The sequence below is a fragment of the Drosophila tropicalis genome, unplaced genomic scaffold (genome assembly GCF_018151085.1).
Source record: "Drosophila tropicalis isolate 14030-0801.00 unplaced genomic scaffold, ASM1815108v1 contig_878, whole genome shotgun sequence".
NCBI classification, from domain to species: Eukaryota; Metazoa; Arthropoda; class Insecta; order Diptera; family Drosophilidae; genus Drosophila; species Drosophila tropicalis.
Window position 1 is genome coordinate 13,858,886 of NW_027173374.1, and position 17,104 is coordinate 13,875,989.

The 17,104-nt window shown below is 42.7% G+C and overlaps 5 protein-coding genes across 5 annotated transcripts; 2 read left to right on the forward strand and 3 right to left on the reverse strand.

Moving 5' to 3' along the window:
- Window positions 1-112: 112 nt before the first annotated feature.
- On the forward strand, window positions 113-3,007 carry LOC137584997 (uncharacterized). Its single transcript, XM_068300622.1, has 9 exons — window positions 113-256; window positions 328-528; window positions 582-1,218; window positions 1,283-1,468; window positions 1,526-1,695; window positions 1,758-1,905; window positions 1,965-2,206; window positions 2,266-2,740; window positions 2,808-3,007. The coding sequence occupies exons 1-9, from the start codon at window positions 113-115 to the stop codon at window positions 2,942-2,944; spliced, it is 2,340 nt and encodes a 779-aa protein (XP_068156723.1). The 3' UTR covers window positions 2,945-3,007.
- LOC137584993 (uncharacterized) lies at window positions 2,964-5,211 on the reverse strand. Its single transcript, XM_068300614.1, has 6 exons — window positions 4,922-5,211; window positions 4,149-4,278; window positions 3,740-4,078; window positions 3,480-3,680; window positions 3,303-3,416; window positions 2,964-3,210 (listed from the first exon to the last, which is right to left on the reverse strand). Exons 2-6 carry the CDS (start codon window positions 4,266-4,268, stop codon window positions 3,091-3,093), a joined length of 894 nt encoding a protein of 297 aa, XP_068156715.1. The 5' UTR covers window positions 4,269-4,278; window positions 4,922-5,211; the 3' UTR covers window positions 2,964-3,090.
- A 525-nt stretch (window positions 5,212-5,736) lies between these two features.
- Window positions 5,737-7,266, forward strand: CCAP (Crustacean cardioactive peptide). Its single transcript, XM_068300620.1, has 3 exons — window positions 5,737-5,865; window positions 6,623-6,686; window positions 6,758-7,266. The coding sequence occupies exons 1-3, from the start codon at window positions 5,749-5,751 to the stop codon at window positions 7,075-7,077; spliced, it is 501 nt and encodes a 166-aa protein (XP_068156721.1). The 5' UTR covers window positions 5,737-5,748; the 3' UTR covers window positions 7,078-7,266.
- On the reverse strand, window positions 7,162-9,423 carry Cyp6d4 (Cytochrome P450 6d4). The gene is made up of 3 exons (XM_068300611.1): window positions 8,391-9,423; window positions 8,125-8,327; window positions 7,162-8,055 (listed from the first exon to the last, which is right to left on the reverse strand). The coding sequence occupies exons 1-3, from the start codon at window positions 9,077-9,079 to the stop codon at window positions 7,406-7,408; spliced, it is 1,542 nt and encodes a 513-aa protein (XP_068156712.1). The 5' UTR covers window positions 9,080-9,423; the 3' UTR covers window positions 7,162-7,405.
- Window positions 9,424-9,719: 296 nt separating this feature from the next.
- On the reverse strand, window positions 9,720-16,752 carry obe (obelus). Its single transcript, XM_068300605.1, has 5 exons — window positions 16,584-16,752; window positions 14,834-16,506; window positions 13,803-14,778; window positions 10,445-13,742; window positions 9,720-10,386 (listed from the first exon to the last, which is right to left on the reverse strand). Exons 1-5 carry the CDS (start codon window positions 16,730-16,732, stop codon window positions 9,922-9,924), a joined length of 6,561 nt encoding a protein of 2,186 aa, XP_068156706.1. The 5' UTR covers window positions 16,733-16,752; the 3' UTR covers window positions 9,720-9,921.
- Window positions 16,753-17,104: the final 352 nt, after the last annotated feature.

Consider the following 17,104-nt stretch of genomic DNA (forward strand, 5'->3'; position numbering starts at 1 on the left):
GGGCATAGGTGCCAGCCAGCCAGCCAGCAGCGGGTTAGCGGGTTGTGTTTAGGCCACAAAAAACAAAGGGGTGAGGCTGCCGGCTGGGGTACTACCCAGTACAACTCCGAAAATGACGACTACACCAAAATGGTACTGCCGCAACAAATCCCAGCCGATGCACACGTTCGCGGAAATCGGTAAATTGGGCCTGGAACTGCGTCGCATAACCAAACGTATTGTGATCGATGTGAATTCGTCTATACTCAGCGAACATGTGAGTGAGAGACCTACCAGTATTTAACTACCCACTAGGTTGGGTAACTAATAATCTGGCCATCCAATTAGGATACCATTTTGGAAGAGTGTGAACGTGTCGTCGAACAATACTGGAACCTCAAGGATGAAACGAAAAATGCAGATTTTCAATCCCTGTCGAAGAAAATCAAGAGGAGTCCCTACAATCAGCTGCTGATGCGAAAATTTAATCTCCTGATGGAATTGAATGATCGTCGCTTTTGTCAGCTCACCTTTGTCCTTAAGCAGACGGTGCGTTAATAGAGATTCCGTTATCCTTTTAATTAAAGTTTGTTAACTTTTAGTTGAGTCACCTGCTACGCAAATCGATGCAATCGGAAATGTGGTTAAACTGGGCGCTACACATCACCCAGCTATACAACAAGTGCCGCAAGGTGGAGCAGATTTCACAAATGCCGCCAGTTATGGAGCCTACTCAGAGGGATGAGGACGAGGGTGTGGATGAACCAAAGTTAAGTGGCAAGCGCAAGGAAGAGATGCACGCAAATGTCTGCAGCAATATGTATCCGGCATTGCTTATGTCCATAAAACCCATCGATTTCGGCTACGTACTTCAATTGGTATCGCAGACTCGAGTGGAGCAAAATGCTTTGGATTTGGTTTTCGGACTATTCAATATGGGGGAACAGGATGCCTGGAGAGAGCAACAGAATCTAGAATCCACATCATCTAGTCTGGAGATTTTACGCACTCTCAACATATCGTTTGCTGCCGGAGATTATCAATCGTATTGTGAGTCGGCACAGGATTATAATGCAATGGTCGTCACGGACACAAGCCAGGGTCAAGGTCAAGTTCAGGGTCAGGGTCAGGAGCAGCAGAGTTTACGCTGTAAGCATACCGAAAGTTTTCTACAAAAAGAACGTTTGTTCATTGCCCAACTAATAGCCAAGGCCATGGAGATATGTCCAACGATTTTTGGCAAGTATCTAAGCAAAATCTTATAACTTGAAGCTTTTACGCTAAGATTCAAATATTTTTACAGATAATGGCAAGGGCGGACCAATGGACATGAATGCCTATATCGTACGTGGAATGCGTCTATTATGGTCCTATGTGGGCATCATTTTGGATCACATTTTACTCTGGTGGATTGATACTCCCATGTCCTGTTACAATATCAACCACATTGACTCCATCCGCAGTTGGCTATATCATCAGAGTGTGAATGGTAAGATATAGTCAATCCATTACAATATCCGTTTTTTAAGTTCATTCATTTCATTAGATATCCCGGAGCCTGTTTTCTCTACATTACGTGGCATAGGTGAAATTTTAACTGGTTTTGTCTGCAACAATATTTGGGATCAATTATTTCGCCTGACTTTGATATCATCAACTAGTTCCAAGCGTCTCGTTGATCAAGTTGTGGAACAATATCGAGATTGTCCAAAGAATGTGAGAGTTTCACCTCTTTGATAACGACTAATCTCACTTTCTCTCCTATTTATTTTCTCTAGGAATTTGGCACATTTACTGGCACCGTTTGGATTAGCATCTTTTCCAATTTGGTAAATCTCAGCAATCAGTATTTCTCCGATATTGAGGTGCATAATAATTCCAGTTTGTTGCCAGTGGCTGAACAAATTCCCATACTCCATCGATTGGGTAGGATTTCAATAATGCGGAATTTGGATATTCAAGTTAATTTCTTGGACTCTTTTTAGATCATTCTGTGCATTCGATGCGCTTGTGGGTTACCGAACAGGCCAAGTTCTTGTGCTGCGAATGGAAAATGGATCGTTTCTTTCAGATAATGGAGCACGATGTTAAATTATGTCTTAATGTCTTTATTACCTTCAAACTGCCCAAACTCACTGCCGATCTAAGTGATATACTAATGCTTGTGTGTGTAGCCCTACGCACCAAGCTCATCTTTGAGGTGAATGCCAATATAGACAAGTTAAAGGTAAAGGGCATAACTGCTCCTGAAACAACACTTTTTCGATTGAAGTTCCTTTCTTGCAGAAAACCACCGACGAGTGTGTTCAGATCTTGTCCGCTGTCTGCCGTGTTCTCAGCTTAGCCAATTTTACGTTGTGCTTTCCGGCCGCCAGTTTTTGGCAGCGCGAAATCTACAATAACGATGAGAAGAGCCTTTATGTGGGCTATGTCCTGGACGAGATCTTTCTGCCCACCATACGTGCCACCAATGATATAGTCATACTCAAGCTAATACTAAAGCTTATCTGCGAGGCCTGGTTGGATTTTATATATCAAAAGCGAATCCGTTTTAGTGTTAACGGAGCTGTGCGGTTGCTCAATGATTTTGATGATGTGCGGGAATGGATATTGAGCTGCACGCAGCTGGATGAGCAGCAACTGGACAAACTGAGCAATCATGAAGTGTTGCGTATGTGTAAGGGTGTGGGTAAGATATTACTGCGTAAGCCGGAGGATATCATCTCCATTAGCCAGTCACCCAAGTTCGACAAAAAGACACGTAAGTGGATTCAAAGTGTGAAATGTGTCAATTGCTGGATTGACCACTCACTCTTTTGCCCTTGCAGAAGACGCCGCTGCCCAGGATACTCAACTGCCATCGGAGATGTTTGTTTCCAATCAACAGCATTGGTTGCAGCTCCGAGCCAGCGGTGGATCTGGTTTTCCATTCTTGAAACTTTGCTGCGGCGATGCCATAATGTAATATTGTAGCTAGATCCATGTAGATGGGATAGAAATGTTTATTGTGTAGCTAAAATGCTTTACAGAGATGAAAGTTCTAAATTTATGTATATGTATGTATGTATGTATGGTTAGAGTTCTTGAGTCCTGTACGTTCCTAGCCTTCTCTTAGGCAGGGACTTTGCGACTAATAATCTTGACTAGCTCATCGACACGTTCGCTTTTGCCGGCAAATTGTTTTGGATGCGGGCCAATCATTTGAATGATCATAGGAACGTCAGCGGATACCTAAAAAAAGTAAATAATTGAAAGAAATGTGTCAATCATTTGACAGCTGTCAAATTTATAAAAAAAAAAGAACAATATGGGCCAACACGAACCTCTACAAAACGGGCCAAGGCTTTTAGTGAGCGAAAGATTTGATCTTCATTTGGGCTGCTCTGGAAGAACTGTAGAATAGCCATGGCTAGCTCGACGGCAATGTCATCAAAGACCTGCAAGATAAATGTTCCAAGTTTAATAAAAGCAATAAAACTGCCTTAAGGCTTTACTCTTACCACAGTCTTAACTTCCTTAATGGCTATGTTGTAGAGTATCATGGTGCCAAGATTCTTCAATTGGGGGCAATTTGAGAGTATGCAATGGACGGCAACTTTGGTGGTGACTCGTATATTCGAGGTGGTCTGGCCATTGTACTCCCACTCTGAGATATATAGCAGCCATTCCGAGGGTCCCACATTCTCAAACAGATTGCACATCTAAAGAGAAAGTCAAGATTATCGCAAACATTTCCCCAAATTCTGATTGTTGAACTCACAAACATGGCCCATGCTTGCTGCTCCTCGGGTGTATGCTTCTCAATGTCCTGGGCAAAGTTCATCAATGTATGATCCCGGCGATCTTGATGTAAAATGATAATAACATCGTCTTTAAGCGCCGCATAGGCCAGTGTACGTATCAAATGTATCCGTGTATCGGGTGAAAAGGTCTGCAAATCACGCAGAACACGCTGAACGAAAACCAAAAAATTATCACCCAAAGCCCAGGAGCCATCGTCTTCAATCAAATACTGATGCAGCTCCTCAATGACCACTTCCTCTTCTTTGTAAAGTTTGCCATCTAATAATTTCACCAGGCATTCCAATTCAGTCTTAATCTATACAGAAAACACGGATTAATGGATATCAAGCATACGTCATGTTGCCTTCACTTTGGTTATAACTTACATCAATGTCTTTGCTGACCAGTGCTGGTTCGCGTGGTGTCTCATCTTCTGATGATTTGGAACGTTCCTTACCATTCTGCGGCTGCTGTTGCTGCTGCTGTTGGGCTGTAGGCTCTGACATTTTTCGTTGGCTAAAAATAGTCGAATGAGAAATTTAATAAAATAAATTCATATTTATAAATAAACAAAACTCTGGCACTGCAACGAAAAGCCATAACAACATTTTCTGTTCTTGTTCTTTTTGTTTTTGGGATTTTCACATTTTCACTTTTTTTTTCCTACCAGAAATTTCTGATTTTATTTTTTTACGATGTAATTTTACTGTGAAATTATTGCGTACTCGAGAGATGAAATGTTTATAATATGAGCACGCGAAATATTTAAAGAATTTCGATTTTTTTTCCTTTTGCTTTTAACATAAACAAAGAACAAGCGAATAATTTAATGATGAAGCGAAATTGAGAGAGAATAAGGAAAAGAATGAAAATAAAAGCCGGCGACAGCAATGGCAAAATGAAAGTGTTACAGTAAAACTAAGGAAAACTGAAAATAGCCGCGATATTTTTAGTCTCTTTTACTTTACGTAGACACAAAAAAATGAATAGAAAAAACAACATAAGGTACAGAAAATTCATACGCAACATGAAAATGCAATGTGATATACAATAAAAAAGAGAAATGAAAAGAGAAATTAATATATTTGCCGTTATCTATATGTTAATTGGTTTAGAACTTAATTGACTCGGCTAATTTATAGATTTTCAAATTACTCACTTGCTATTTTAAAATGAAATGACACACAAATTCCAACAGAAAAGAAAAAGTTATAGATATATTGGAATATAAGTTGAAGATCTGTTAACTTTGTTTAAACGAATTGGCCAATTTTCTTGTTTATTTATGATTCCAACTGATCTATGTGTGGCACATTTGTGTGTATTTGTGTGTTTGTGTCTGTAGATTGTTGCAACTTGATTTAATAATTGATTAAATTTGCTAATCGAATTCACGGACCAGATGAACAGAGCAGGCCAAACAATCCGTTGAACTGAACCGTTCCCACTCAGAATCGTGTCGAAATTGCCGAAAAAATGGATGCATTTGGGGATTCGACTTCGAGTGAGATGCTTCGGTTCGGTGAGCATTGTTTCTCCATGTTATAAATAGACAGTCGTCTCATTTCTCTCATGAGAAACGTAAAGTCGTTGTAGCTACACTGTACAAAAATTCCCAGCATTTCGAGATCACCTTTGAATTCAATTAACCAAATGTTACAAGAATTATGCTTTAAGCTTTGAATATGGACAAGGGCAAGGACCAAACCGCAAATGTCAACACATCAGGGCGAGAAGAGGGGGCGGTGCCAAGTAACTGGGCTAGGTCGGGAAAGAACACGAAAAGCTATTAAGTGGCCACCAAAATACATTGCCAGCTCAGTAGGACGTCCTGTCACATCCTGAAAGCAACAAGTCTCACATTGCGTAGCCGACATGTTGACCGAGGACCGTTGGCCGCTCCGCATTCAATCGCCTTTCGAGCGTTAAGTGTTACGGGTCAATTCTTTCCTTAAGTTTCAATAATTCTGCAAAAACAAACTAAAAATGAAGATTTCTACAAAATTATGCCTATGGCTGGCTCTTCTCCTATTCTCTGTCCTCTGTGGCAGTGCCTCATTGGAAAGGGAAAGGCAAACGAACGAAGTGAATAACCTATCAAACGTGAGTGCAAATGCAATTCAAAAACTAAGCGAAAGAGTTTAAAAAGTAAACCTAACACTCTCGAAGCGACAAATGATTAAAAGATTAAATATAAAGTACTTGATTAAATGGCTAAAGGCTGAACAATTTTTGAAGGAGTATAAGTGAGGAGTTTCCATAATATCCCATCAGATTTTATTATTAATTTAGCTAATCTGTTTTAGCCAGTAAGTGAATGACTATATTTTAGAGTGCGATAAGCATTCTTATATGCAAATGCCCTAGAAAAAGTATTCAAGCAATGCTGTGCACACTTTCTCATCTTTGAAGAGTTGAAAGGGAAGTTTCTTACAACAATATTTTACACATTTTGGCATTGTTATATTTAAGATGAGTGCTTAATGCATTACAAACTCTTGATCAAGACTGATAGACTCTGTTTTGCAAGGGTGGGAAAAATGTTTAATGGGTTATTGATTGTGAAAGTGACATATGGAAATAAGATACGAGCGAATTATTGGTTACAGTTTATTATTATGACATAGCCATTCAAATATATTAAATAGAATGCACTTGAAACACATTTTGGGCTGTTTAATTTAGCAAGATATTTTTGGCAATTTAATACAGAAGTGGTGAAAAGAAAATGCTCCAATCTACTTAGTTAAATATCAGCCAGCATTTGTAAGAATTTACCTTGATACCTTAGGGGAGATTAATTAATTGGAGATTAATTAGTTGTGTAATTCATTCTTATTTCGATTTTTTTTGACTTTAGCATAAGCTGAGCGGTGTTATACAATGGAAATATGAGAAACGACCATTTTGCAATGCCTTCACAGGTAATTTGAAATATATTATGTACTTGCTCATACACATTAAGAATCAATGAAAACTCAAATCATCATTATAGGCTGTGGACGCAAACGAACCTCGTATCCATCATACCCACCGTTCTCATTAATAAAACGCAACGATATTGACGATAAGCCCTATAACAATGAGTATATGTCCGAGGGCCTAAGTGATCTGATCGACATCAATGCCGAACCAGCTGTGGAGAATGTCCAAAAGCAGATTATGTCGCAAGCTAAAATTTTCGAGGCCATCAAAGAGGCAAGCAAGGAGATATTCAGACAAAAGAATAAACAGAAATTGCTGGAGAGTCAACAGCAGCAGCAACAATTGCAACAGCAACAACAAATGCAGGAACAGGACCGTGAAAATATCTAAGGAGAGGCCAACTGAAATCCCCCACAACCCAAAAAACTGAGAAGAACCACCCACCCACCGCGATATAAATGAAGGGCAAAAACCTTAGTTTGTTATCTTATTTTGTATATAAGTATATATAAAATATTAATGTCTAATGCGAAAGATACAACAACATTTGCAAGCAATGTATAGGAAAAAACGACAAAAAAAAAACACCATAGACTCTACATATTTGGGGCTCCTTATCGGAATACTCTAAGGCTTAACTATTATCGTAATCAAATGAATTACGCGATACTGATTGAATGCACTGAAATTTCACAATTGTATATATTTCACCACCAAATCAATTTTTAGTACGTTTAGAGAGTCGCACTTTGACTCCACTCTTGGGCAAAAGGGCTATGCCACTGGGCTCGAATTCAATCTTTCGTTTGCTCATGATCTCGACATTGAAATTTTGTAGCACTTTGACAATGGCCAATTTGGCATTCACACGACCCATACGCTGGGCAATACAGATTCGTGGCCCTTCGCCAAATGGCATAAACGCTGTGGGATTATAATTGCGATTCTCCTCCTTGAAGCGATCGGGATCAAACACCTCGGGATTGGGGAAATTCTCGGGATCATGATGAATGCCATACAATGAGATTACTACGGGTGTGCCCTTACGGATAATATGATTGCTATCGGGTATGGCATAGTCTTGGGTACATTCCCGATTGAGCAATGGCAAGCCAGGATATAAGCGCATAATTTCTTGTACACAGAGATCTAGGAATTCCATTTTCTGCAAGGCATCGTAAGTGATTTTGCCGTCGTTCTGTTTAAGAGTTTCGTCCACCTCAGTTTGAAGGCGCTTTAGCAGTTCCGGATACTGGGCTAGCTCGTAAAGCGTAAAGGCAACTGTAGATCCCGTGGTCTCTTGACCGGCTATATAAAATATAAAGGCTTGAGCCGTAATGGCTTCCAATGAAACGCCTTGAAGTTGTCCTAGAAGATGAAACAAAATGATAATTATGAATGAGACCTAAATATGCGTACGGTTATTCACAATCTAACCTGTTTCCGAGGTCTGTATGTTCCAGCTTTTCTCATCATCCTCTTCAATTCGACCTGTGTTCCTAAGTTGCATAAGCAATTGCAGCATGTCCTTGCGTACAATGCCATGTTTCTCTCGATTCTCAATCGTTTCCTTAACAATCTCCATCATGGCGAGGCCCACTTTGTTTTCGAAGCCCAGGGAGAACAGGAACTTGGCAACGCTGCAGGAAAAATTAATAAATTTTCAAGGAATTACAATTGGAAAAGTATATGGGAACACTTACGATGGCACCAGGAAAATCATCATGCCAAAGACGGCAGTGAAACGAGTGTCGCCACGCGCCAAGGTAACCAATGTCCTGAATTTGTTATCGGGATGCTCATAGCTATTGATATCCAGCCCAAAGATTACCGAGCCAATAATATCAATGGCATAGGTTTGCATAACGCTCTTGACATCGACTTCAACGGAGCCCTCTAGGGGCATCTTCTTATCCAGATGGGCGACCATCTTATCGGCAATATCCTCGGACACATGGAACATGGCTTTTAGCTTGCCCGATGTGAAACACGGTGACAACTTGTGACGCATTGATCGCCAATTTTGGCCACGCAACGCAAATATTGAGCCAGACAATGGATTCTTCTCCTCATCCACATAGATTCCACGATCGTGGAAACTGGAGAAATCTTGAGCCATTACACGGCGTGCTAGCTCAGCATCCCGCACTAGAACCGCTGGACGGAAGAGCAGGTATACGCCCAAAAAGCGCTCTTTGCTGTTCTTGTACACTTCATGAATGGCCAAGCCCATGCTCTGCTTCATCTGCCATACTGGAGTTAGGCAACCGAATGGTATGGCAGTGTTCTTATCATAAGGAAAGCCAATACGTTCCCAATATGAATAGATATGCTTCAAATAGAACCAACCTAGCCCCAAAAGGGAGCCCACTAGCACAATAAAAGTTAACATAGCTCACAATCTACCGATCAATCGACTTCTTAACGTCGCGAATGTTGAATTTGGTGTAAACAATGGAATCGTTGCCTGCTCGCTTTATACACTACGATTTCATGATTCTGACCGGCTCTTTCATAGTATCACCGCTAAAATCGGTCTCTCTTTAGCTGCGATAAAGCATATGGGGAGAGAGAGAGAGTCGAAGCAGATATGGAATGCGTCAAGAGCGTAAATATGAGTTTTTGTTATAATGAGAAATAACGTAAGAGGCATTTGAAAATGAGTCTCTTTTCTATATATTGGCATGAATTCTTTATTTTAGGTAATTAGTATTGAAACTAGTTTAGAAAAACCTACAAAGCATGTAGAATAACGTCATTACTAAGCATCAATTTATATGTGTTCTCCAATTAATTTTCATGGCATTTAATGTCAGACTTTATTTTCTATATAGCTTCTTACTACTGAAATGGATATTTCTATTCTGACGAAATTAGTTGTAGGAGTGCGCTTTTAAATAAATATTTGTTTCACACTTTGATTGTCGATAAATTCGATATTTCATTAAACAATGCAGTTGAGGAACTCATCAAAAGAATTAACGTAAAGCCTTAAGTGGTGAAAGAGGAAAAAAAATCAAGGGAAAGTAGAATTGAGGAAAAACGGTGAATGCTCTTTGATTCAGATTTATGTGCGTGATTAAATGATAGTTGTAGGTTTTTAGAAAAGCTATCTATATAATGGTAATGTTTAAACTTATATACAGAGGATCACATGATAAATACACACATACATAGATGATTAGCTAGTTACAGAGTCAGAGTCAGAGTTACAAGAGTTTGCGGAAGATCGTCTTAAATTGTCTTGGCATCGATAATCTCAAAATGAAGATCATATTGCTGATCAAAGCCGATCAGGCAATCGGACATTAAATACAAAGTTAGCTGTAAGCGCCCGCGCTTGGGTGTGGCTTGGAAGGATATACGATTGGCGGATCGCATTCCTCGAACGGTGACCCGTTTCATGGCCAATAATTCATCGCTTGACTGTGAGCCGAGGGTAAGGAACCAAGCCTCATTTTTGGGTTTCGGATATTTGGGGCAGTGCACGGTGAAGGGCTGTCCGGGTGCACGTCGCTTTCCGGTCACATTTAGTCGCTGCATGTCTATGGACAGAACATAATCCTCATTAGCATGCAATGGCATCCATACGGCCTTTGATCCCACTTCGAGACTTAGAGGTCGCTTGGCGTAGTCTTCTTCCATAAATCGACCTTCTACTGAAATTTGCACAGACATTTCGGGCAGGTCTTGAATCACCTAAAGAGATTTACAATTGTTTTAGCAATGGAATCGTTTATGGAAGGCAATTACTTACCCTGTACATTTGCTCAATTTCGTGCTCCTCAAATCGATCTCGAAGTGGGCTGGCTATTACTTCGTAATCATTTCGGCACAATTCTTTAAGCACGGGCAATGTTAAGTAGTCATAATTCTCATGCGGAATGTCGAGGAAAGCATCCAAATTATTCTCTGTTACGCCTGGTAAGGTGAGAAATTCGCTGGCATCAAACCAACGAGCCTGGATCACGGATTGCATAAGCTGTTGGACTATTAGAGTTGTCGATAGCCAACCCCTTTCAGCAGTATAGTCAACCATGGCCTGCATCACACGGGTGGCATTGTCTAGGGCAGATTTTGTGTCAGTTAGATAGTCTGAGTTGGGCAGCGACTGCCGGGCAAAGTGAGCTTGCAGCAGAAGGAATGTTTTCGTGTACGGCGAATCCCAAGTGGATGATGGCGGCCTATATCGACTCGTCTCAGCCATTTGCTCGTTGTACTTGTCCTCATTGTGACGCACGGGCTGCTGATCGAACTCATATGAGTCAGCTATGGCCAAGAGAACGTCCTTGGTGTTCATGCCTGGTTGCAAATCATCCAGGAAATGTTTCATCGTGCGGTAGGAGAGATAGTAAAAGGAGCTAATGCGTCCCAAGAATGTTGGCACCAAATATCCATCACGTTCCACCAGGCAGGCGGCTTCTGCAAGTTCGTAAACTACACGCTCCACAAGATTGGACATAAAGGCATTGACATTCTCAGGCTCCACGCCTTCCAACTGATAGTAGGATGGATTGCGTAAGAGTCTCCTGAAGAAATATGTCCATGTGAGATAGTCGAGAGCTGCCTGTTTGGTCTGAACAGTGCCAGCAACAATCTCAGCGTTAATGTGCTCAGGAAGAACGCCCAATAAACTGGATTCCACAGGAAACGGATCGTAGAGAAACTTCTTGTAGAAATTCTTTTTTTCATCGTGGACCAATACGACGGCGACTCCTTCGTTATCGAACTGCGGCCGTCCTGCTCGACCCATCATTTGTAGGACATCTGTTATGGGCATGTCCACATACTTCTTGACCTTGCCATCGAAATATTCGGTGCCCTTTATCACAACCAAATGGGCTGGTAAATTCACACCCCAGGCAAGAGTTGCTGTGGCAACTAGCACCTGAATTTTGCGATTGAGAAAGAGCTCTTCTACACATTTGCGATCCGCCTCCTGGAGGCCCGCATGATGCAAACCAATGCCAAAGGCCAGGCAAAACTTTAGGTTCTGATCTCGAATGTTCTGAAGAATAAGTTCCATTTCATTTTCGTCAATGTGAAGGAACTGTTTGGGATTAGCATCACCGGCCACAAAGGTGATCAGATCTAGAGCCGTGAGCCGAGTCTGTCTACGTGAGGAGACAAACACAATGGTTGGCTCGCAGGGTGAATAGGTACGTATGGCCTGGAATGTTGGTCGGTTCATGGTGGCCATTCGTGGGCAGTAGTGTTTGCCTGGAAAACCATTTATATGGACTTGCAGCGGCACAGGACGCACTGAGGGCTTGAAGTTGTACAGCCCCATGCGAGTTATACCAAGCCAATTGGCCAGATCCTGGGCATTGGCTAGAGCCGTAGACAGACCGACAATGCGAATGGCGCGACCCGTATGCGATCTGATGAAATTTGTGCGGGAGACGATAACTTCGATGACCGGGCCTCGGTCTTCACCAAGCAAATGGATCTCATCGATTACGATCAAGGATACATGCTGGACATATTCACGCGTCTGCCACGATCGACTAATACCATCCCATTTCTCTGGCGTGGTGACAATAAGCTGAGATTCCCGTATGGCCTGAATATCCGGTGTTACGTCACCTGTCAGTTCCACCACTTTCAGTCCCAACTTCGATCTTTCAAATCTTTGCTGCCAATCGGCAATGCGTTCCTTTACCAATGCCTTAAGTGGAGCTATGTAGACTACCTTGGATTTGGGCTCCTTATTGAGAGCTCGAAAAATGGCAATCTCTGCCACAATTGTCTTGCCACTGCCTGTTGGTGCTCCTAGTAAGACATTGTTATCCGTGTGGTAAAGACAATGAAAGATCTGCGTCTGAATGGGATTAAAGTGGGTGAACTTGTAGAGAGACTCGTAGAGAGCATTCTTCAGAGTTGTCACTGGCAGCGGGCGCAAGGGCAGCAGCTCCGTAAGCGGAGGATGATGTTCGGGCAAAACCAAATGCTGGAAAGATAATGGAATGCATGTGGTGCTGCCCAACCAGCTGTCACTAGTTGCTCTTATATAGTACTGTGGTGGCAGGGGCTCCTTCAGTGGTATAGTCATAACCAATTGTTGGGCCTGGCCACTAAACACAGCCTTGCGACTTATCTGAAACAGTTCTGAGTGGTATATATAATTGGACTCGGGATCCTCTATCCAAAGCCAGAAACTTTGACTTGTCTTTCCATGAACGCGATCATTCCAAGTGAAATTTGCCCAGATATCCACTTTGATTCGAAGAACTGTGCGTGTAATGGGTTGCAGACTAGCCTCTATCTCCAACAAAGGTAACTCCTGAGCTGATCTTATCACCAGTTCGGCATAACGATCACTCCGCAGCCATTCCTTTAGTTCGCGTTGCTCCATATCTCTTAGTCGGTAAACACTCAGGCCGCGTCGCTCCAACTTGTCTATGGTCTCCACATTGATGGCTGGGAACTGGCGTAAATGGCTGTCCAAGTCCCATTGTCTTCTTTCGATCATCTTGCAGAGCTGCAGCATGCGACCGGCCAGAATGGCATTATTCTGACGCAGTACAATGGAGAAGAGAGCGCGGGTTATACGGCCAATATTCTGTGTGATGTACGACATGTCCGAGCTCAATGAAAAGGATTTCACATATCCATTGGAGAGGTATGTCTGAATTAGGATATTGACTTTTCCGCACACATTTTCACTACCTCCAAACGGTTTTACTTTGCAATAGTAGCTTCTCAGTTCGTCCAGCTCTTCGAGTTCATCGTCACGAACCTTCAACTGTTGGAACTCTTGAGCCTGCGATATCATGGCCAGAATTTCGGCTTCGTTCATAATCGGTTTCATCAGCTCGTTAAACGTTTCCACCGTGTCGTATTTGATATAGAAATGCGAAGCAGTACGTCCAAGATCGGTGATATTCATGTCCATGGTTCGTTGATTGAATCTCATCATTTTGGCCTTGTCCAAATTCATCGAAGCACTCATTATAAGAGCTCGTCGACGTGCCTCTAGGGTAGGATCCTTTTGCAGTTCGGCATACTCGATGCCATAGACATGGGGATTAATGCGCATACGTACAAACAGATACCTAGAAGAGAGTCCAAGGATTAAACAAATCGACCACAAAGTTATCCTTCCCCTTGCTTACGTGTAGCTCAACCATTCAATGGCCTCTTCCACATTTGATATGGTTCCCAGTCCAATCTCTGCATTCAGATTATCTGACAGACATTGCACAAAGTTTGATTCGATCGGGAATTGATTGGTCAGCAGGGACAGATAGTGATTTAATTTGTCGTACGTTGTAATAATGGTACCCACTCCGCTCTTGTCGAATTGCGGTCGACCAGCTCGTCCAAAGATTTGCAGTACATCCAATATGCCCAGATCTACGAAACTACCATGCTTGGCATCATAGATGTCTGTGCCCCGAATGATTACTGCATGGGCAGGCAAATTGACACCCCAAGCCAATGTGGCCGTGCAGACGAGCACCGAGATGTGACCCTCGATAAAGTATTTCTCCACCATTTGGCGGTCGGCCCGCAACATGCCAGCATGATGCATGGCCAGGCCACAACTAAAGAGTTCCACAAGCTGCTTGTTCCGGCTCTTCTGTATTGAACGCGTGGCCAGGCCATGAGCATTCGAGTCAGTGGGCAGAAAAGCGGCACTAGTATTATTCTGCTGGGCCAGCTCTCGTATAACATTCGCCGTCCGCACAGTGGCATTACGAGCATGGACAAAGACCATTACCTGATGACCCTGCTGCACCATGGCTAGGCATTTCTGGTAGCAACACTGATCCATGTCGGCAATCTGCTGCAGAGGCTTTACCGACTTGATGCCAATGAAGTTTGTGTTCAGAGGAACGGGGCGGAAACGAGAGTCAAAGTAGAAGAGACCCTTCATGGGATTGACTCGCAAGAAATGCGCCACATCGATATAGTTGGGCAGAGTAGCGGAGAGTCCCACAATGCGGATCATCGACTGTGAGGATTCCACCAGTCGGAGAGTACGTGCCACAAGAGCTTCAACCACAGGACCACGTTCTCCATGCAACAGATGCACTTCATCAATGATAAGCAGCTTGACGAGATTAATTAAAGCAATGTCGCCGCTTCCTGGAAATAAAAGACTTGACAAATTGATCTCTAAATATAATTTTAATATAGCTACCTTTTCGAGTGACCACATCCCACTTTTCTGGCGTCGTCACGAGAATTTGAGTGGCCGCCATCTCCGCTTTTGTCAGCTGCATATCACCCGTCAGCTCACGCACCACAATCTGGAGGGCCTTTAATCGTTTGGAAAAGTTCTCAACCATTTCGGAAGCCAATGCCTTCATGGGTGCAATGTAGACGATCTTAAACTCGTCCCTATTGATTAGACCCTGCTCTAGATGGCACCGGATAGTATGGACAATACTCAACATGGCCACATTAGTCTTGCCCGCTCCTGTTGGTGCACAGACCAACATATTCTCATTGCTATGGTAGGCCACAGGATACACAACCGACTGGATGCGATTAAGTTCCTTGCAATTGGCAAATGCCAACTGACCGATATCATCAAGACTCGATATTTGAATGCGTTCATTTCCGACAGCAAGTGGCGGAGGATCGCTGGCCGGAATTCTCACCTCCTCCCACTGTTTGTTGTCAATGCGGGTCGCGTTGTCTGGAAGGGTAATGCGGCTACCACCAATGAATCCGGCATGTTGTTTGGCCGCCAGCTGGCTATCGAAGACATACGGATACGTGATGGGTGCGGATTGGCGATATTCTGCTTTTACAGTTTTTGTGGTGAGCAGTAGAGGTTCTTTTTGTGCTGCTTCCAGCAATTTACGTTGATATTGCATCCGCAATTGCTGGGCAGAGACGGCCACTGCACAGCCTGCATCTTCCTGTGAGTCATCCTTGATGCTGCGCATAATACGCTGCAGTTTCTTCTCTTCACGGCGCTGCTGTTTACTTAGCTGCTTCTCCTGGGCTGATTGCACCACTACAGCGCTGGCCACAGTGGGTCGCTTCTCGTCTTTACCACTGCTGGCATTTGTTTTGAGGCGTTTCTGCTTCACCTCTTTTAGTCGACGCGATCGATTGGCATATTGTTCTAACTGAAGGGAAAGCTTGGCTCGTTCCTGCAGCAATTTTCCAACTAATTCAAAGTGTTCGAACCCTAGCAGTTCCATTAATTCGTTCTGTAGCTCATCGTTGCTGCGCTTAGAGCTTAAAATGTCACCTATGCGAGTCAGGAGATGTTCATCATCCAGTTTCTCAGATATGTCAAGTAAGGACTGCAGTTCGGCGCTTAGCTTAACGCCATTCGTACCCTTGTTTTCATTCGTGGAAGCAGATTTGCTTTTGAACTTCATGGAGAATTTCTTTACGGTGCGATTCTTCAGCAAAGCATCGGGCGAGAGATTGGTCAGTAAGCCGATGTTAACGAATTCGGCTGGCGTGCAGCTAACCCGAATATGTTCTCCCCACAAAGGCCGTTCATTTGAGCCCTTTCGCAATGAATGCTGCCAGCGTTTAAGTTGCTCTCGCTCGTGCTCATCCAGGGAATCGGCAATGGCCAGTATGCTTTCGTGTATCTGAGTTTTCTTCCGATCGAAGGTTTGACCAAACATGCTATGCAATCGACTGGTGGTAGCCACCAACATAACGCGTTGCTCTAGCAGTAGCCAAAACAAGTAAAGAGCCGCATGTTCCACCACCTGCGGCTGCTCCTCATAGCCCATGCACTCTTGCACCAGATTTCGCAGTTTGTGAAGATGAACCTTTGCCTCCGGTTGTTTTCCAGGCGGCATGTGGGCCAACAGCTTTGCTATAGTTTGCCCTCCAGTCCTACAATACGTTGAATGGTGAAATACTTTTCTAATGGGGGAAAGCACATCTATTGCCACCAGTGCAAATCTACTTACGCCTGATCGTGACCATTTGCTGGTGTGGAGGCAGCCGTTCTTACATGTTTCTTACGACTGAATAGACGAGTTCTAGCCTCCAGTTCAGTCTTGGCTCGCAAGGATGTGCTTAGTCGTGGCGGCTCCCACATAATTGATACTTTATACATATATTAAGTTTTTTATCAAATCAACAGCTGGTAATCAAATCGGCGCTGTTAAATAACATGGTAATAAAAGAAAATTGCTGTTAATTAACATTTGCTCAAAAAGAGCCAATGAAGAGCAATTACTCTTTAATGAAAAAGACAGCATTGCCATCTTTACAAGTGCAAAGGCGCCGAATTTTCAAATAATTTACGATTCCAAAGCCAAACGTATAAAAAACGACAGCATTTAAAATACAGAGTCCAATCATATTTTAACTGCATTTAATATGTTTTAAAAAGAAAAATATAAACATTTGCAGACTTTAGTTTTGTTTAACAGATTTTTTAGTAATCTTTAAAAAACAAAACAAAACTTTTCAATGTTCCAATGCG